Consider the following 22,212-nt stretch of genomic DNA (forward strand, 5'->3'; position numbering starts at 1 on the left):
TAATGCTTCTCCCCACTGAATAAATGACAAATGGACAATAATTGGTCACCTAACTACACAATTGAACACAGCTCCTGACAGATCTGAAGACCTGATAGTTGTTCCTCTGGCACTGCCAGCACAGGTCTGTCCTGGGCTTAGTGCTTGAGATGTGGGGCAGCATTTTTTTCCACAGATTCCTGAAGGAAGACAGCCCAACTACACGTACCTCTGTAAAATACAGAATAATACAGAAATAATGTGAGATTAACAAAAGTAGTGCCAATCATGTTGGAGGTCAATTAAATAATAAACATATGTGTTGTTTATGCTTTACATACTAAGTGTTGTCATCGATTGCATGTGGAGACGCCCGACCGCTGCTTTTTTCACATTACATGGCAGCAGCTTTCCACCAAAGTGTTTGCATTATCCTCTGTGTAGTTGTTGAAGAAGTTCACCACTTGCTGCAAGTCCTCATGCTTCAGGTGTAACCGGTGCTTGGGCCAGCTCTGTTTCTGATGGGAGGCATTAGACCATTCTCCTTGTATGACTGGTGAGGAGAGTCAGGTGTGTTCTACAGGTCTTTCTGATGGGAGGCATTAGACCCTTCTCCTTGTATGACTGGTGAGGAGAGTCAGGTGTGTTCTACAGGTCTTTCTGATGGGAGGCATTAGACCCTTCTCCTTGTATGACTGGTGAGGAGAGTCAGGTGTGTTCTACAGGTCTTTCTGATGGGAGGCATTAGACCATTCTCCTTGTATGACTGGTGCAGGAGAGTCAGGCGTGTTCTACAGGTCTTTCTGATGGGAGGCATTAGACCATTCTCCTTGTATGACTGGTGCAGGAGAGTCAGGCGTGTTCTACAGGTCTTTCTGATGGGAGACATTAGACCATTCTCCTTGTGTGACTGGTGCAGGAGAGTCTGGCGTGTTCTACAGGTCTCTTTGATGGGAGGCATTAGACCATTCTCCTTGTATGACTGGTGGAGGAGAGTCAGGCGTGTTCTACTGATGCTGAAGACATGTTCCAGATACAAATATTTTGTCATTATTATACAATAGATAGACGTATTCACCCCCAGACACACCTGGCTAACTTGATGGGTCATGTAATCATCCTGCGAAGTAGAGTCTTTTGTTTAGATATGTAGCTAGCTAAACAATGAACCATAATTCCAAGCCATAGAATACTAGTAATACAAACTGATTGTCATAGCTAGCTAAAGCTAACCAACTAGGTTCAATGTTAGTTAGCTAGCTAACATTAGGCTATAACTAGCAATGCAATGGCTTTCTGTGATAATATTACTACACAGATCATACATGTAATGTTAGCTAGCATGCCATCCAACTAACGTTAGCTATCGAACAGTATGCTTTAACTTGAAATAAAAACAACTTTGACAAAATTAGAAACATATAATATCTGAAACTGTAGCTAGACTCTTACTTGTATAGATGGATGAATGCTTCACGGCAGACTGGAACCCCTTTCATTAAATAAGATGTCCTGTTTTGTTTGTACAGCTTGCTTGGGCCGTTGTGTCAAGCCCCTCTGGTTCACACTGACCATGTGCAATCATCAGATCTCTCTCTCTCTCTCTCTCTCTCTCTCTCTCTCTCTGTCACAGTTGCCATGGTTGCCCTTAGTTTGAAGATGTCAGCTGCAGACAGGTGTTTTATACAACAACCTACTGTGTTCTCATTTCAACTCCCGCTGCAATTGTAACTTTCAAACTTCAGAATTGTATTAATATCCTTATCATACTCTGCTTTCACTAGGAGTTCCATGGATTTTAAAACTCTGTCAACTTCTTCCATGACAACAACACGGTTGATTGCTGTTTCTTCCCTGTCATAGTTATCAGAAGACTCTACAATTTCTGGTTCAATGAAAATGTTGACCTAAATCATGGATTTCCTCATCGTCTGTAAATGTAATAAGGAATACATGTATTAAACTAAATAATAATAAATACAACAATGCTGTGGACGTAATATGATCAGCAGTGTGTAGATGAGGGAGACAGTGTTGTCTGGTGGAAACAGACCAGCAACCAAAATGTGGAGGAAGCCAGCCTGCCAGTCAGGGAAGAGAGAGTGTTGTCTGGTGAAAACAGACCAACAACCAAAAGGTGGAGGAAGCCAGCCTGCCACAGGGTTCAATTCTCGGGCCGACTATTTTCTCTGTATATATCAATGATGTCGCTCTTGCTGCAGGTGATTTTCTGATCCACCTCTACGCAGACGACACCAGTCTGTATACTTCTGGACACTGTGTTAACAAACCTCTAAACAAACTTCAATGCCATACAGCATTACTTCCGTGGCCTCCAACTGCTCTTAAATGCCAGTAAAACTTAATGCATGCTCTTCAACCGATCGCTGCCCGCACCCGCCCACCTGACTAGCATCACTACTCTGGACGGTACTGACCTAGAATATGTGGACAACTACAAATACCTAGTTGTCTGGTTAGACTGTAAACTTAACTCACATTAAGCATCTCCAACCCGAAATGAAATCTAGAATCGGCTTCCTTTTTCGTAATAAAGCCTCCTCCACTCATGCTGCTAAACATACCCTCGTAAAACTGATTATCTTACTGATCCTTGGCTTTGGCAATGTCATTTACAAAATAGCCTTCAAAACTCTACTCAGCAAATTGGATGTAGTCTATCACAGTGGCATTTGTTTTCTCACCAAAGCCCCATATACTACCCACCACTGCGACCTGTATGCTCTTGTTGGCTGGCCCTCGCTTCATATTTGTCGCCAAACCCACTGTCTCCAGGTCATCTAGAAGTTTTTGCTATGTAAAGCCCCGCCTTATCTCAGCTCACTGGTCACGATAGCTGCACCCACCCGTAGCACACGCTCCAGCAGGTATATCTCACTGGTCATCCCCAAAGCCAACACCTTCTTTGGCCGCCTTTCCTTCCAGTTCTCTGCTGCCAATGACTGGGACGAATTGCAAAAATTGCTGAAGCTGGAGACTTATATCTCCCTCACTAACTTTAAGCATCAGCTGTCAGAGCAGCTTACTGATCATTGCACCTGTACATAGCCCATCTGTAAATAGCCCACCCAGCTACCTCATCACCATATCGTTATTTATTTAGCTCTTTTGCACCCCAGTATCTCTACTTGAACATCATCATCTGCACATCTATCACAACAGTGTTAATGCTCATTTGTTATTATTTCGCCACTATGGCCTATTTATTTCCTTACCTCCCTAATCTTACTACATTTACACACACTGTATATAGATTTTTATATTGTGTTATTGACTGTATGTTTGTTTATTCCATGTGTAACTCTGTGTTTTTCTTTTTGTCGCACTGCTTTGCTTTATCTTGGCCAGGTCGCAGTTGTAAATGAAAACTTGTTCTCGATCTGGCCTATCTGGTTAAATAAAGGTGAAATAAAAATAAATAAAACATTCATTATGTGATTGAATTAAACCATGCAACAATTAATCCATTAATACCCTGGGGCACCACAGAAGCATTCATTTACATAGAGCTGTTATCTCCCGACTCCACTCACTTAAAGATCTGTAATATCATTAGCAGTCAATTATTAATTGTCACCTCAATCGGTCTCATTTCGATTGTCGTAAGTACTTGGTTATCTGCACGAACCCTATCTAATAAGTTGAATCAGCAATACACAAAGAATTACATTATAGATCACACATGGACTACTAATCACGTCATGAATATCCCCTAGTGGGCTAACCCTAGATGACGGCTGGTTACACAAAGGAAAGGGGTTGGGTTTGAATGAAAGAAAGTGAAGAGTGAGGGACAAAGCGATTCGGTCTTTCGGACCTTGAGAAGCTATGCTACCATAAATACAGATTCTTATGCATTCTAATAACTGCCGATTTGGAAAAGGAAAATGCAGGATATGTATAATTACTCTTAGCAACCCTTCGATAGATGGGTCGAAGATGGAAAACTGGTTAACCCAGTAGAGATAGTCATTGTCCTTTGAAGAATATTTCTGGTATATTTCTGGTGTTGTAGAGCAGATACGTTACAGTACCCTGTCGTTCTTCTGAGATTGTCTGTCCTTTCCTAGGCTACGTACATTTACAGCTGCATCTAGGATGTATCTCTTCTTCAGTGAATAATCATTCAAAGTTCATACCACATTGCCATAATCAGCTCGTGCTGTATTCTGGGTGGTCTAGTCGAAATTCACCATGCCAGCATGGTGATTGTCACCTCCACATTGAAATTCACCCCTTTAAACATATGGAAACCAGTCCCCACGTCATCGGGAACTAAATGTGAATTTCATTAGGTTGCAGTTGAAATTAGCCCTTTAAAACGTATGGACGCTACTCCTCACGTCGTCGGGAACTAAAGTTGACTTTTGTCAATGTTTTTTTTTTACTGTGGGAGGGAAGGGAGTGTTTCATTGTTCTCAACCAATGTCTGTTCACTTGGGCGTGGCCACTGAGTGAGCATAGTTTACTTATGAAAACAATTCTCTCATTTAGAAGCTAAAATTACATTGAATCTTTTTACAAATAGTTTTGTATTTAAACATTTAAATTGCACAACAATTCCATGTGAATAACTAGAATGTGTAGACTTTCCAAGATACAATTTATGTCATCCTATCATCAGATGTAATGTCCCAGACAACTGATCTGACATCATATTCTTTAAGTACCAACGGACACTTTCAACTGGTTGAGAAAGGGAAACATTGTTCCATTCCCAACCTTTTGATGTTCCCATAGTCTCTCTATGTTAACCAAGGGCTTTCCAAGAGTCCATTCTGTAGAGTGGAGAGAAAAGGGGCAAAGGTATTTATGGGGGGGTCATAAACCCAACTGGGAGAAGTCATGACAGGGGTACAAGTTGTTAAGAAGACTTTTAGACCTAGACTTGGTGCTCCAGTACAGTTTGCTGTGCGGTAGCAGAGAGAACAGTCTATGACTTGGGTGGCTGGAGTCTTTGACAATTTTTAGGGTCTTCCTCTGACACTGCCTGGTATAGAGGTTCTGAATAGTCCGTAAGCTTGGCCTCAGTGATGTACTGGGCCATATGCACTACCTTCTCTAGCACCTTGCGGTTGGAGGCCAAGCAGTTGCCATACCAGGCAGTGATGCAACCAGTCTGGATGCTCTCGATGGTGCAGCTGTAGAACTTTTTGAGGATCTGAGGACCCGTGCCCAATCTTTTCAGTCTTCTGAGGGGGAATAGGCATTGTCGTGCCCTCTTCACGTCTTTCTACAAATCCATTATTGTGGGAACACCTCTAAGAGCATGAATTAGGCTGTTTGAGAAGGTTTGATAACCTAAGTAACCGTATTACACATTGTTTGAAGCCCAATATATTGGCTTACAGTAGCTACTGTAGTAGGTAAAAGATGTGTGCTGGAAACCCTTGGTAGAGCATTGGGTGAAGTAGGCATTGTGGTGCTCCTGAATTTCCTTTATATTTTGGCTTCAGAACAATGTCTACATAAAACCTAGTTAATTTTTTAAATATATACTGTGCTTGACAACATTCTCACTTACAAACATTGCCAGCATATAACATTGTGCAAAACAAATGGTGTATTTCATTAAATTACTATATTTTAAACTCACAAGTTTTCATCTCTGTGATGCACCGAATCCTGGGCCAATTCTTCAGCTGCATTGGTTTCCTCTTCCTGTATCCGATTGGTTACTTACTGTTTAATGTGTTGTGATTACTGTAGGGGGAGCAGGTGGCAGCCTATGACGTGGTTCCTACCATGCGGCCTGTGGTGCTGATGGGGCCCTCACTGAAGGGCTTAGAGGTAAGTGGCCCCTACACACACTACCGGGAAATAATCTGACAAAGATCCTTGCAGGATCGAAACTTTTGTTTCAACTGGTGTAGACTTTACATTGAACTGCTTCTGAATCCCTACAATGCAGAGTTAAAAACAAATAATAATAAATAAAATAGAAAATAACACAAGCAGTAAAATACACAAGAATGGAGCTATATACAGGGATCAATGTGCAGAGGTAAGAGGTACTTGAGGTTGATATGTACATGAAGGCAGGGTAAAGAATCTAGGCATCCGGATAGATATTTATAAGGTATTTGAGGTAGCTATGTACATGAAGACAGAGTCAAGTGACTAGGCATCAGGATAGATAATAATAATATGGTATTTTAGGTAGATATGTACATGAAGGCAGGGTAAAGTGACTAGGCATCAGGATAGATATACAGTGCCTTGCGAAAGTATTCGGCCCCCTTGAACTTTGCGACCTTTTGCCACATTTCAGGCTTCAAACATAAAGATATAAAACTGTATTTTTTTGTGAAGAATCAACAACAAGTGGGACACAATCATGAAGTGGAACGACATTTATTGGATATTTCAAACTTTTTTAACAAATCAAAAACGGAAAAATTGGGCGTGCAAAATTATTCAGCCCCCTTAAGTTAATACTTTGTAGCGCCACCTTTTGCTGCGATTACAGCTGTAAGTCGCTTGGGGTATGTCTCTATCAGTTTTGCACATCGAGAGACTGACATTTTTTCCCATTTCTCCTTGCAAAACAGCTCGAGCTCAGTGAGGTTGGATGGAGAGCATTTGTGAACAGCAGTTTTCAGTTCTTTCCACAGATTCTCGATTGGATTCAGGTCTGGACTTTGACTTGGCAATTCTAACACCTGGATATGTTTATTTTTGAACCATTCCATTGTAGATTTTGCTTTATGTTTTGGATCATTGTCTTGTTGGAAGACAAATCTCCGTCCCAGTCTCAGGTCTTTTGCAGACTCCATCAGGTTTTCTTCCAGAATGGTCCTGTATTTGGCTCCATCCATCTTCCCATCAATTTTAACCATCTTCCCTGTCCCTGCTGAAGAAAAGCAGGCCCAAACCATGATGCTGCCACCACCATGTTTGACAGTGGGGATGGTGTGTTCAGCTGTGTTGCTTTTACGCCAAACATAACGTTTTGCATTGTTGCCAAAAAGTTCAATTTTGGTTTCATCTGACCAGAGCACCTTCTTCCACATGTTTGGTGTGTCTCCCAGGTGGCTTGTAGCAAACTTTAAACAACACTTTTTATGGATATCTTTAAGAAATGGCTTTCTTCTTGCCACTCTTCCATAAAGGCCAGATTTGTGCAATATACGACTGATTGTTGTCCTATGGACAGAGTCTCCCACCTCAGCTGTAGATTTCTGCAGTTCATCCAGAGTGATCATGGGCCTCTTGGCTGCATCTCTGATCAGTCTTCTCCTTGTATGAGCTGAAAGTTTAGAGGGACGGCCAGGTCTTGGTAGATTTGCAGTGGTCTGATACTCCTTCCATTTCAATATTATCGCTTGCATAGTGCTCCTTGGGATGTTTAAAGCTTGGGAAATCTTTTTGTATCAAAATCTGGTTTTAAACTTCTTCACAACAGTATCTCGGACCTGCCTGGTGTGTTCCTTGTTCTTCATGATGCTCTCTGCGCTTTTAACGGACCTCTGAGACTATCACAGTGCAGGTGCATTTATACGGAGACTTGATTACACACAGGTGGATTGTATTTATCATAATTAGTCATTTAGGTCAACATTGGATCATTCAGAGATCCTCACTGAACTTCTGGAGAGATTTTGCTGCACTGAAAGTAAAGGGGCTGAATCATTTTGCACGGCCAATTTTTCAGTTTTTGATTTGTTAAAAAAGTTTGTAATATCCAATAAATGTCGTTCCACTTCATGATTTTGTCCCACTTGTTGATTCTTCACAAAAAAATACAGTTTTATATCTTTATGTTTGAAGCCTGAAATGTGGCAAAAGGTCGGAAAGGTCAAGGGGGCCGAATACTTTCGCAAGGCACTGTATGTAGAATATATTGTGTATATGTATATTATGTAGAAGATGGTGCCGACGGAGATAGCAGCATCGCGACTTGCTCTAAGGAAACTTTGCAGTATTTTTATTTTTTATATTATCAGTTCAGGAAATGTTTTGTGTTAATACATACTGCCGGGAAGAACTACTGGATATTAGAGTAACGATAACTCACCAGAACTACCAGTATTACGACCAGGAATATGACTTCCCTGGAGTTTCTGTGGACAGGTGTCTTTTATACAGGTAACAATTTCAAACAGCTGCAGTTAATACAGGTAATGAGTGGAGAACAGGAGGGCTTCTTAAAGAAAAAGGTCTGTGAGAGCCAGAATTCTTACTGGTTGGTAGGTGATCAAATACATATGTCATGCAATAAAATGCTAATTAATTACTTAAAAATCATACAAAGTAATTTTCTGGATTTTTGTTTTAGATTCCATCGCAAGTGTACATATGATAAAAATTACAGACCTCTACATGCTTTGTAAGTAGGAAAACCTGCAAAATTGACAGTGTATCAAATACTTGTTATCCCCACTGTACATATCACCATATTATCTCCCAAGAAAATTATCCTCCGTCATCGCCATGGTCGTTTACATCTTACCTCAAGCCGAAACCTCAATGGCCCTCAAAGAACTTCACTGGACTTTATGCAAACTAGAAACAACATATCCTGAGGCTGCATTTATTGTAGCTGGGGATTTTAACAAAGCAAGTCTGTAAGACTAGGCTGCCGAAATTCTATTAACATATCGGCTGTCCTACTCGCTCTACTAAGACTCTCGACCATTCAAAATTCCAGAATGCTTATAAGGCCCTCCGTTCGGCAAATCTGACAATGACTCCATCTTGCTCCTCCCGTCCTATAGGCAGGAACTCAAACAGGAAGTTTCCGTGCTTCGTACTATTCAACGCTGGTCTGACCAATCAGAATCCAAGCTTCAGGATTGTTTTGATCACGTAGACTGGGATGTGTTCCGGGTAGTTTGCAAAAATAATCTAGAGAAACATACACGGATATGGTGACTGAGTTCATAAGGATGTGTATAGGAGATGTAGTACCCACTGTGACTATTAAAACCTACCCTAGCCAGAAACCATGGCTAGATGGTAGCATTCGCGTGAAACTGAAAGAGCGAACCACCGCATATTTAAAACTTCTTAGGTCTAGGCCCTTTTTTTCTCAATTTCTGCCTGACTGACGTGCCCAAAGTAAACTGCATGTTGCTCAGGCCCTGAAGCCAGGATATTTGCTGGGGCGGCAGGATAGCCTAGTGGTTAGCATCCAGAAGGTTGCAAGTTCAAATCACCGAGCTGACAAGGTACAAATCTGACATTCTGGCCCTGAACAGGCAGTTAACCCACTGTTCCTAGGCTGTCATTGAAAATAAGAATTTGTTCTTAACTGACTTGCCTAGTAAAGTAAAGGTTAAAAAAATAAATATGCTATTAGTAAATGGTACTATTAGAAAGAACAGTTTGTAGAAATGTTAAAATAATGTAGGAGAATACAACACAATAGATATGGTAGGACAAAAACCTACCGGAAAGTGTTTTTTTTTGAGAGACCATCCTCTTAGAAAGGCAAGTCATTTTCAAAATTAGCTCCCTGGATAGCTTCCTATGGCTTCCACAGGGTGTGGAAGCCTAGTCAGCAGTCTAGGTTTCAGGCTTGTAACTTCAAAAACAAATAAGAAATATCAGTTTTAGTACAGGGACACTGTCTTGGAAATTCGTGATTGCGGTCGCCATGAAGACAGGACGCACCTGCTAAAATCAGTTTCCTATTGAACATACTTCTTTCTGGAAGAAATATTATTGCATTTTAGGGTATCTGAAGAGTAAATAGAAACGTATTTTGACTTGCTGAAACAAAGTTTAGGGGTAGATTTTCGGATTCCTTTCTCTCTATGTTGAACGGGTGGATTACTCAAATCGATAGTGCCAACTAAACAGACTTTTTGGGATATGAAGAAGGATTTTATCTATCTGGGAGCATTTGGATGACAAATCAGAGGGATATTTTAAAAAGTAAGTGAATATTTAATCGCTATTTGTGAATTTATGAAACCTGTGCCAGTGGAAAAATATTTGGATATGGGGCGCCATTCTCAAACAATCGCATGGCATGTTTTCTCTGTAATAGTTACTGGTCTGAACCCTGCCCTGTGCAACTGGGTTCTGGACTTCCTGACGGGCCGCCCCCAGGTGGTGAAGGTAGGAAACATCACCTCCACTCCACTGATCCTCAACACTGGGGCCCCACAAGGGTGGGTGCTCAGCCCCATCCTTTACTCCCTGTTCACCCGTGACTCTATGGCCAAGCACGCCTCCAACTCCATCGTCAAGTTTGCAGATGACACAACAGCAAAGGCCATGCTGTGGAGGGTAGCATCCTGTATATGTCCCTGCCAAAAAAAATCCAAGTTCGTATAACTCCAAATGGATCCTTTCGTAAAAAACATGTTGATAAATGTGAGAGCTCACATGCAGCTGTGTCTCTCTCTCTCTGAGAGGGTATACATTTTAATGACAAGTTTACAAACATTCAGTCTGTTGTGATAAATTGAATTAAAACTTCTATCTCATTATGGTAAGTGGTGAAAGAAGTATAGCCAGTTATAATTGTAATGGCTTAGCAGATAATAAGAAAAGATAAGCATTTACCTGGCTAAAAGAGAAGGAATATAATATATATTGTTTACCGGAATCTCATTCAACTATTTTAGATGAAGTTGTGTGGAAAAAAGACTAGGGGTGAAGAAACTTAAAAGGGCTGTGTCACGTTCGTCATAATGACCAAGGAGCAGCGTGGTATATGTACATTCTACTTTATTTCATGACTGAACACTGAACAAACGAACAAAATAACAAAACGAACCGTGACGCTAATATGAGTAGTGCAGACAGGCACCTCAACATAAAACAAGAACCCACGAACACAAAAGGGAAAATGGCTACCTAAATATGATCCCCAATCAGAGACAATGATAAACAGCTGCCTCTGATTGGGAACCATATCAGGCCACCATAGGCATACATATACCTAGACCTACAAAACCTTTAGACATACAAAAAACCATAGACAATACAAAAACTAGCATAGCCACCCTGACCTAACCAAAATATAAAGAAAACAGAGAATCTTAGGTCAGGGCGTGACAGGCTGATTATATTAATTAACAATAATTTTTATCTGAATGTGCAAATTTTCCAAGCAGATCCGCAATCTAGATATTAAATGTTATTGGACTATAAACAGATTTGGCTCATTAATATATACTGTCCAAATAATGATGACCACGCTTCTTTGAAAATATATACAGTATGATAATTTATCTTTTCATCAAACTCTCCACTCAAGAGGAAATTTCTCAATGTAACCAGTGCCTGTAATCTGGTTCAGGTTATTAATCAACCTACTTACTTCCTGACTTTATTATCCCCATGGGGAAATGTTGTTGCAGTGTCATATACACGTTTAAAGTGGCGTTTAAATACAAAACAAAATTGACAATACAACTTTCATAACAGTTACATACCATACTGCACTGCAGTGCACTTCACAAAATAGTTGGCATCGGAAAATTATGTGGATATTTTGAAGCAACATCAGACATCAAGACATCTCAAGACATCAGTCAGGAAGTTAAAGCTTGGTCGCAAATGGGTCTTCCAAATGGACAATGACCCCAAGCATACAGTGGGGAGAACAAGTATTTGATACACTGCAAAGCTGCTTATTGCCTATTGTCCTGTAGCCCATCCCAACCTTGTGCAGGTCTACAATTTTATCCCTGACGTCCTTACACCCTCTCTGGTCTTGGCCATTGTGGAGAGGTTGGAGTCTGTTTGATTGAGTGTGTGGAAAGGTGTCTTTTATACAGGTAACGAGTTCAAACAGGTGCAGTTAATACAGGTAATGTGTGGAGAACAGGAGGGCTTCTGAAATGCTGTCCCCATTCCACCTGACTGTGCTGCTGCTCCAGTTTCAACTATTCTGCCTTATTATTATTCGACCATGCTGGTCATTTATAAACATTTGAACATCTTGACCATGTTTTGTTATAATCTCCACCCGGCACAGCCAGAAGAGGACTGGCCACCCCACATAGCCTGGTTCCTCTCTAGGTTTCTTCCTAGGTTTTGGCCTTTCTAGGGAGTTTTTCCTAGCCACCGTGCTTCTACACCTGCATTGCTTGCTGTTTGGGGTTTTAGGCTGGGTTTCTGTACAGCACTTTGAGATATCAGCTGATGTACGAAGGGCTATATAAATAAATTTGATTTGATTTGATTTGATTTGAAAGAAAAACTAACAGGTCTGTGAGAGCCGGAATTCTTACTGGTTGGTAGGTGACTTATGTCATGCAATAAAATTCAAAATAAAATTCAAAAATCATACAATGTTATTTTCTGGATTTTTGTTTTAGATTCCGTCTCTCACAGTTGAAGTGTACCTATGATAAACATTACAGACCTCTACATGCTTTGTAAGTAGGAAAACCTGCAAAATGTATCAAATACTTGTTCTCCCCACTGTACTTCCAAAGTTGTGGAAAAATGGCTTAAGGACAACAAAGTCAAGGTATAGGACATTGTGGGCAGAACTGAAATAAACGTGTGCGAGCAAGGAGGCCTAAAAACCTGACTCCGTTACACCAGCTCTGTCAGGAGGAATGGGTCAAAATGCATCCAATTTATTGTGGGAAGCTTGTGGAAGGCTACCCAAAACGTTTGCCCCAAGTTAAACAATTTAAAGGCAATGCTACCAAATACTAATTGAGTGTATGTAAACTTCTGACCCATTGGGAATGTGATGAAAGAAATAAAAGCTGAAATAAATCATTCTCTCTACTATTATTCTGACATTTCACATTCTTAAAATAAAGTGGTGATCCTAACTGACTTAAAACAGGGAATTTTTACTAGGATTAAATGTCAGCAATAGTGAAAAACTGAGTTTAAATGTATGTGGCTAAGGTGTATGTAAAACTTCCGACTTCAACTGTATATATTTTAGAATAAGGCTGTAATGTAACAAAATGTGGAAAGTCAATGGGTTTTAATACTTTCCGAAAGGACTGTACATGTGCTGGAGGAGCCATCTAATGTAACATACTGTACATGTGATGGAGGGTGTTTCTGTGTGATCCTAGGTAACAGACATGATGCAGAAAGCACTCTTCGACTTTTTAAAACACAGATTTGAAGGGAGGTGAGTTATACAGGTTGTATCAACTGTGGATTTGACAATAAATACAATATACATATTGTTTATCCAAACGTTTTAACTTCAAATAAAATATCACGTTTGCTCTGTATTTCTCAGAATTACTATAACTCGTGTGACTGCAGACATCGCTCTAGCGAAGCGGTCCATACTCAACAACCCCAACAAGAAAGCCCTGATGGACCGATCAAACACACGCTCTAACCTAGGTAAGGTATCGGTTAACTACCTAACCCCAGCCCTAATCCTCTAACCCCAGCCCCCGTAATTCTAACGGTGTCATGGTAACTAATCTAGATTAAAGTATGGGCTAACACACCTTACCACAGCTACCATACTTTACAATACAATATTATAGCAACCATATTTTAAAATACAATATTATAGAAACCATACAGTGATCGGCCAGGTTTCTAAAATAAATATTACATCCAATCAGAACAGGTTTATGTTGGGGTAATGCCCATACCCAATCAGAACAGGTTTATATCGGGGTAATGCCCATACCCAATCAGAACAGGTTTATATCGGGGTAATGCCAATACCCAATCAGAACAGGTTTATGTCGGGGTAATGCCCATACCCAATCAAACCAGGTTTATATCAGGGTAATGCCAATACCCAATCAGAACAGGTTTATATCGGGGTAATGCCAATACCCAATCAAACCAGGTTTATATCGGGGTAATGTCCATACCCAATCAAACCAGGTTTATATCGGGGTAATGTCCATACCCTAACAGACCAGGTTTATATCGGGGTAATGCCCATACCCAATCAGAACAGGTTTATATCGGGGTAATGTCCATACCCAATCAAACCAGGTTTATATCAGGGTAATGTCCATACCCAATCAGAACAGGTTTATATCGGGGTAATGTCCATACCCAATCACAGCAGGTTTATGTCGGGGTAATGTATCATACCACGTCAGAACAGTGTTGATAATGAGGTAATGTATAATACCATGTCAGAACAGGGTTGATAATGAGGTAATGTATCATACCCGGTTCCACCTAGAGACCGTCCTAGAGACATTAATGACACTCAGTGTGTCCAATTTACTCATTATGATTTCCCTGTTAATTAAAAGACGCGTTTTCTGTTGTCCTTTGCAGAAGCTTGAATTATTTACTATGTTCGTTCGTTTCCTTAGTGAGTTTTCGAAACTTAGTGTTTGTTGGTTTTTGAAGGGAACTGTGATCTTGCGGTTTCCTTTTCTCAGTAAAGTATTATGTTATGTCACACACCCAATCAGGACAGGGTCTACAGTGTATTGACTAACCTAACTGTATGGTAGTGGGAAAGTAATTAACTTGGTTCTTTACACCCTGTCCCTCTCTTTGCTGTCTGGTTCCAGATACTGCTGGTATGTACAATACTACTATAATAACTACAATAATACATTAACCATAGTGTAAGCAGGTGTATGACTAAAACAGTGTTAGCTCATTTGAGTCTGACCCTCTTCCTCACTGCTGTTCAAAGAGCAACTGTATAGAAACCCTCCCACTGGTCTACGTGTAGACTGTGCTGTTTAGAAACCCTCCCACTGGTCTGCGTGTAGACTGTGCTGTTTAGAAACCCTCCCACTGGTCTACCTATAGACTGTGCTGTCTATAAACCCTACCACTAGTCTACCTATAGACTGTGCTGTCTATAAACCCTACCACTAGTCTAAGTGTAGACTGTGCTGTATAGAAACCCTCCCACTGGTCTACCTATAGACTGTGCTGTCTATAAACCCTACCACTAGTCTACCTATAGACTGTGCTGTCTATAAACCCTACCACTAGTCTAAGTGTAGACTGTGCTGTCTATAAACCCTACCACTAGTCTACCTATAGACTGTGCTGTCTATAAACCCTACCACTAGTCTACCTATAGACTGTGCTGTCTATAAACCCTACCACTAGTCTACCTATAGACTGTGCTGTCTATAAACTCTAACACTAGTCTACCTATATACTGTGCTGTCTATAAACTCTAACACTAGTCTACCTATAGACTGTGCTGTATATAAACTCTAACACTAGTCTACCTATAGACTGTGCTGTCTATAAACCCTACCACTAGTCTACCTATAGACTGTGCTGTCTATAAACTCTAAAACTAGTCTACCTATATACTGTGCTGTCTATAAACTCTAACACTAGTCTACCTATAGACTGTGCTGTCTATAAACCTTACCACTAGTATACCTATAGACTGTGCTGTCTATAAACTCTAACACTAGTCTACCTATAGACTGTGCTGTCTATAAACCCTACCACTAGTCTACCTATAGACTGTGCTGTCTATAAACCCTACCACTAGTCTACCTATAGACTGTGCTGTCTATAAACTCTAACACTAGTCTACCTATATACTGTGCTGTCTATAAACTCTAACACTAGTCTACCTATAGACTGTGCTGTCTATAAACCCTACCACTAGTCTACCTATAGACTGTGCTGTCTATAAACCCTAGCACTAGTCTACCTATAGACTGTTCTGTCTATAAACCCTACCACTAGTCTACATATAGACTGTGATGTCTATAAACTCTAACACTAGTCTACCTATAGACTCTTCTGTCTATAAACCCTACCACTAGTCTACCTATAGACTGTGATGTCTATAAACTCTAACACTAGTCTACCTATATACTGTGCTGTCTATAAACTCTAACACTAGTCTACCTATAGACTGTGCTGTCTATAAACTCTAACACTAGTCTACCTATAGACTGTGCTGTCTATAAACCCTACCACTAGTCTACCTATAGACTGTGCTGTCTATAAACCCTACCACTAGTCTACCTATAGACTGTGCTGTCTATAAACCCTAGCACTAGTCTACCTATAGACTGTTCTGTCTATAAACCCTACCACTAGTCTACATATAGACTGTGATGTCTATAAACTCTAACACTAGTCTACCTATAGACTGTGCTGTCTATAAACCCTAGCACTAGTCTACCTACAGACTGTTCTGTCTATAAACCCTACCACTAGTCTACATATAGACTGTGATGTCTATAAACTCTAACACTAGTCTACCTATAGACTGTGCTGTCTATAAACCCTAGCACTAGTCTACCTATAGACTGTTCTGTCTATAAACCCTACCACTAGTCTACATATAGACTGTGATGTCTATAAACTCTAACACTAGTCTACCTATAGACTGTGCTGTCTATAAACCCTACCACTAGTATACCTATAGACTGTGCTGTCTATAAACTCTAACATTAGTCTACCTATAGACTGTGCTGTCTATAAACCCTACCACTAGTCTACCTATAGACTGTGCTGTCTATAAACCCTAGCACTAGTCTACCTATAGACTGTTCTGTCTATAAACCCTACCACTAGTCTACATATAGACTGTGATGTCTATAAACTCTAACACTAGTCTACCTATAGACTGTGCTGTCTATAAACACTAGCACTAGTCTACCTATAGACTGTTCTGTCTATAAACCCTACCACTAGTCTACATATAGACTGTGATGTCTATAAACTCTAACACTAGTCTACCTATAGACTGTACTGTCTATAAACCTTACCACTAGTATACCTATAGACTGTGCTGTCTATAAACTCTAACACTAGTCTACCTATACTGTTCTGTCTATAAACCCTACCACTAGTCTACCTATAGACTGTGCTGTCTATAAACCCTAGCACTAGTCTACCTATAGACTGTTCTGTCTATAAACCCTACCACTAGTCTACATATAGACTGTGATGTCTATAAACCCTAGCACTAGTCTACCTATAGACTGTTCTGTCTATAAACTCTAACACTAGTCTACCTATAGACTGTGCTGTCTATAAACCCTACCACTAGTCTACCTATAGACTGTGCTGTCTATAAACTCTAACACTAGTCTACCTATATACTGTGCTGTCTATAAACTCTAACACTAGTCTACCTATAGACTGTGCTGTCTATAAACCCTACCACTAGTCTACCTATAGACTGTGCTGTCTATAAACCCTAGCACCAGTCTACTTATAGACTGTTCTGTCTATAAACCCTACCACTAGTCTACATATAGACTGTGATGTCTATAAACTCTAACACTAGTCTACCTATAGACTGTGCTGTCTATAAACCCTAGCACTAGTCTACCTATAGACTGTTCTGTCTATAAACACTACCACTAGTCTACATATAGACTGTGATGTCTATAAACTCTAACACTAGTCTACCTATAGACTGTGCTGTCTATAAACCTTACCACTAGTATACCTATAGACTGTGCTGTCTATAAACTCTAACACTAGTCTACATATAGACTGTGCTGTCTATAAACCCTACCACTAGTCTACCTATAGACTGTGCTGTCTATAAACCCTTGCACTAGTCTACCTATAGACTGTTCTGTCTATAAACCCTACCACTAGTCTACATATAGACTGTGATGTCTATAAACTCTAACACTAGTCTACCTATAGACTGTTCTGTCTATAAACCCTACCACTAGTCTATATATAGACTGTGCTGTCTATAAACTCTAAAACTAGTCTACCTATAGACTGTTCTGTCTATAAACCCTACCACTAGTATGCATATAGACTGTGATGTCTATAAACTCTAACACTAGTCTACCTATAGACTGTGCTGTCTATAAACCCTAGCACTAGTCTACCTATAGACTGTTCTGTCTATAAACCCTACCACTAGTCTACATATAGACTGTGATGTCTATAAACTCTAACACTAGTCTACCTATAGACTGTGCTGTCTATAAACCTTACCACTAGTATACCTATAGACTGTGCTGTCTATAAACTCTAACACTAGTCTACCTATAGACTGTGCTGTCTATAAACCCTACCACTAGTCTACCTATAGACTGTGCTGTCTATAAACCCTAGCACTAGTCTACCTATAGACTGTTCTGTCTATAAACCCTACCACTAGTCTACATATAGACTGTGATGTCTATAAACTCTAAAACTAGTCTACCTATAGACTGTTCTGTCTATAAACCCCACCACTAGTCTACATATAGACTGTGATGTCTATAAACTAACACTAGTCTACCTATAGACTGTGCTGTATAGATACCTTACAACTATTTTACCTCTGTACCACGTGTTTTCAAAGTCTGAGACAGTGGGCCTCCCTGCATAGGATGTAATGAGCATGTCATATTTTTAAGATAAATATATTCCATTCTCATGTCAAATAAATAGTTGCACTGAAAATGTTACAGAACAACTTTTTATTTTTGGATGGTCAGTTTTGACTGTAGGCAGTATTAATCTCCTGCTCCCACATTTGGGCTAAAATCATGCTCTGCACACCTTAATTAACATGCAACTGAATTAACAAAAATATTTTATCAATTAAAGTGCTTTCAGAATATCCAGATAATTATTATACAAAAATAGTTCCATTCTTGTTTTATCTCCTTGCACTTTTAAGAATCCATTTTTAAACATTTAACTAGGCAAGTCAGTTAGGAACAAATTCTTATTTTCAATGATGGCCTATGAACAGTTCAATGGCAGAACAGCAGATTTTTACATTGTCAGCTCAGGGATTTGATCTTGCAACCTTTCAGTTACAAGTCCAACACTCTAAACACTAGGCCTCCTGCCATCCCTTTCAAGAAGCCATTTCCCTTTTAAGAAGCCATTGCCACTTTAAGAAGCCAGTGCCCTTTAAAGAAGCCAGTGCCCTTTAAAGAAGCCAGTGCCCTTTAAGAAGCCAGTGCCACTTTAAGAAGCCAGTGCCCTTTTAAGAAGCCAGTGCCCTTTTAAGAAGCCAGTGCCCTTTAAAGAAGCCAGTGCCATTTAAAGAAGCCAGTGCCCTTTAAAGAAGCCAGTGCCCTTTTAAGAAGCCAGTGCCCTTTTAAGAAGCCAGTGCCCTTTTAAGAAGCCAGTGCCCTTTTAAGAAGCCAGTGCCCTTTAAAGAAGCCAGTGCCCTTTAAGAAGCCAGTGCCACTTTAAGAAGCCAGTGCCCTTTAAAGAAGCCAGTGTCCTTTTAAGAAGCCAGTGCCCTTTTAAGAAGCCAGTGCCCTTTTAAGAAGCCAGTGCCCTTTAAAGAAGCCAGTGCCCTTTTAATAAGCCAGTGCCCTTTAAAGAAGCCAGTGCCCTTTTAAGAAGCCAGTGCCCTTTAAAGAAGCCAGTGCCCTTTTAAGAAGCCAGTGCCCTTTAAAGAAGCCAGTGCCCTTTAAAGAAGCCAGTGCCCTTTTAAGAAGCCAGTGCCCTTTTAAATAAGCCAGTGCCATTTAAAGAAGCCAGTGCCACTTTAAGAAGCCAGTGCCACTTTAAGAAGCCAGTGCCACTTTAAGAAGCCAGTGCCACTTTAAGAAGCCAGTGCCCTTTAAAGAAGCCAGTGCCCTTTTAAGAAGCCAGTGCCACTTTAAGAAGCCAGTGCCACTTTAAGAAGCCAGTGCCACTTTAAGAAGCCAGTGCCCTTTAAAGAAGCCAGTGCCCTTTTAAGAAGCCAGTGCCACTTTAAGAAGCCAGTGCCACTTTAAGTAGCCAGTGCCACTTTAAGAAGCCAGTGCCCTTTTAAGAAGCCGGTGCACTTTTAAGAAGCCGGTGCCCTTTAAAGAAGCCAGTGCCACTTTAAGAAGCCAGTGCCACTTTAAGAAGCCAGTGCCACTTTAAGAAGCCAGTGCCACTTTAAGATGCCAGTGCCACTTTAAGAAGCCAGTGCCACTTTAAGAAGCCAGTGCCCTTTTAAGAAGCCAGTGCCACTTTAAGAAGCCAGTGCCACTTTAAGAACCAGTGCCCTTTAAAGAAGCCAGTGCCCTTTAAAGAAGCCAGTGCCCTTTTAAGAAGCCAGTGCCCTTTTAAGAAGCCAGTGCCCTTTTAAGAAGCCAGTGCCCTTTTAAGAAGCCAGTGCCCTTTTAAGAAGCCAGTGCCCTTTAAAGAAGCCAGTGCCACTTTAAGAAGCCAGTGCCCTTTTAAGAAGCCAGTGCCCTTTAAAGAAGCCAGTGCCATTTAAAGAAGCCAGTGCCCTTTTAAGAAGCCAGTACCCTTTAAAGAAGCCAGTGCCCTTTTAAGAAGCCAGTGCCCTTTAAAGAAGCCAGTGCCCTTTTAAGAAGCCAGTGCCCTTTAAAGAAGCCAGTGCCCTTTTAAGAAGCCAGTGCCCATTTAAGAAGCCAGTGCCATTTAAAGAAGCCAGTGCCACTTTAAGAAGCCAGTGCACCTTTAAGAAGCCAGTGCCACTTTAAGAAGCCAGTGCCACTTTAAGAAGCCAGTGCCCTTTAAAGAAGCCAGTGCCCTTTTAAGAAGCCAGTGCCACTTTAAGAAGCCAGTGCCACTTTAAGAAGCCAGTGCCACTTTAAGAAGCCAGTGCCACTTTAAGAAGCCAGTGCCCTTTAAAGGAGCCAGTGCCCTTTTAAGAAGCCAGTGCCACTTTAAGAAGCCAGTGCCACTTTAAGAAGCCAGTGCCACTTTAAGAAGCCAGTGCCCTTTAATGAAGCCAGTGCCCTTTTAAGAAGCCGGTGCCCTTTAAAGAAGCCAGTGCCACTTTAAGAAGCCAGTGCCACTTTAAGAAGCCAGTGCCACTTTAAGAAGCCAGTGACACTTTAAGAAGCCAGTGCCACTTTAAGAAGCCAGTGCCACTTTAAGAAGCCAGTGCCCTTTTAAGAAGCCAGTGCCACTTTAAGAAGCCAGTGCCACTTTAAGAACCAGTGCCCTTTAAAGAAGCCAGTGCCCTTTTAAGAAGCCAGTGCCCTTTTAAGAAGCCAGTGCCCTTTAAAGAAGCCAGTGCCCTTTTAAGAAGCCAGTGCCCTTTAAAGAAGCCAGTGCCCTTTTAAGAAGCCAGTGTCACTTTAAGAAGCCAGTGCCCTTTAAAGAAGCCAGTGCCCTTTAAGAAGCCAGTGCCCTTTAAAGAAGGTAAAGATACGCCAGGGCTTGTTTAGAAAGGTCAGGGTTTGATTGGAGGGTTAATTGATGGAGGTTTTAGTGACCACCATGTTCCATGTCTCTGCAGCCCAAATCCAGGGGGAGGTGGAGCGGATCTTTGAGCTAGCCCGGAGCCTACAACTGGTGGTTCTGGATGCAGACACAGTGAACCACCCCATCCAGCTGTCTAAAACATCTCTGGCCCCTATCCTGGTCTACATCAAGGTCTCCTCCCCCAAGGTAAGGTTCCTCAAAGCTGGGTTAGTAAAGGTTCCACACATCTGGGTTAGTAAAGGTTCTATACAGCTGGGTTAGCTGAATGCAGACACAGTGAAGCACCCCATCCAGCTGTCTAAAACATATATGGCTTCCATCCTGGTCTACATTAAGGTCTCCTACACCAAGGTACGGTTCCTCAAAGTTGGGTTAGTGAAGGTTTTGTACAGCTGGGTTAGTAAATGTACTATACAGCTGGGTTAGTAAAGGTACTATACAGCTGGGTTAGTAAATGTACTATACAGCTGGGTTAGTAAATGTACTATACAGCTGGGTTAGTAAATGTACTATACAGCTGGGTTAGTAAAAGTACTATACAGCTGGGTTAGTAAAATTACTATACAGCTGGGTTAGTAAATGTACTATACAGCTGGGTTAGTAAATGTACTATACAGCTGGGTTAGTAAATGCATTATACAGCTGGGTTAGTAACTGTACTATACAGCTGGGTTAGTAAATGTACTATACAGCTGGGTTAGTAAAGGTTCTATTGAGCTGGGTTAGTTTTAATTTTAAAAAATTATTTCACCTTTATTTAACCAGGTAGGCTAGTTGAGAACAAGTTCTCATTTACAACTGCGACCTGGCCAAGATAAAGCATAGCAGTGTGAACAGACAACAACACAGAGTTACACATGGAGTAAACAATAAACAAGTCGATAACACAGTATAAAAAAGAAAAAAGGAGTCTATATACATTGTGTGCAAAAAGCATGAGGAGGTAGGCGAATAATTACAATTTTGCATATTAACACTGGAGTGATAGATGATCAGATGATCATATGCAGGTAGAGATACTGGTGTGCAAAAGAGCAGAAAAGTAAATAAATAAAAACAGTATGGGGATGAGGTAGGTAAATTGGGTGGGCTATTTACCGATGGACTATGAACAGCTGCAGCGATCGGTTAGCTGCTCAGATAGCAGATGTTTGAAGTTGGTGAGGGAGGTAAAAGTCTCCAACTTCAGCAATTTTTGCAATTCGTTTCAGTCACAGGCAG

At 40.8% G+C, this 22,212-nt stretch overlaps 1 protein-coding gene across 1 annotated transcript in view; it reads left to right on the plus strand.

The window, feature by feature from the left end:
- The window catches only part of LOC110508268 (voltage-dependent L-type calcium channel subunit beta-2-like), a 74,818-nt gene that overhangs the window by 26,010 nt on the left and 26,596 nt on the right, over positions 1-22,212 (plus strand). The window contains exons 6-10 of the mRNA XM_036966352.1: positions 5,710-5,790; positions 13,005-13,063; positions 13,178-13,287; positions 14,439-14,447; positions 21,026-21,177. Of these exons, the coding sequence (XP_036822247.1) occupies positions 5,710-5,790; positions 13,005-13,063; positions 13,178-13,287; positions 14,439-14,447; positions 21,026-21,177 (411 nt within the window). The remainder of the gene's footprint in view (positions 1-5,709; positions 5,791-13,004; positions 13,064-13,177; positions 13,288-14,438; positions 14,448-21,025; positions 21,178-22,212) is intronic.

The sequence above is a fragment of the Oncorhynchus mykiss genome, chromosome 28, assembly GCF_013265735.2.
Source record: "Oncorhynchus mykiss isolate Arlee chromosome 28, USDA_OmykA_1.1, whole genome shotgun sequence".
Lineage (NCBI taxonomy): Eukaryota > Metazoa > Chordata > Actinopteri > Salmoniformes > Salmonidae > Oncorhynchus > Oncorhynchus mykiss.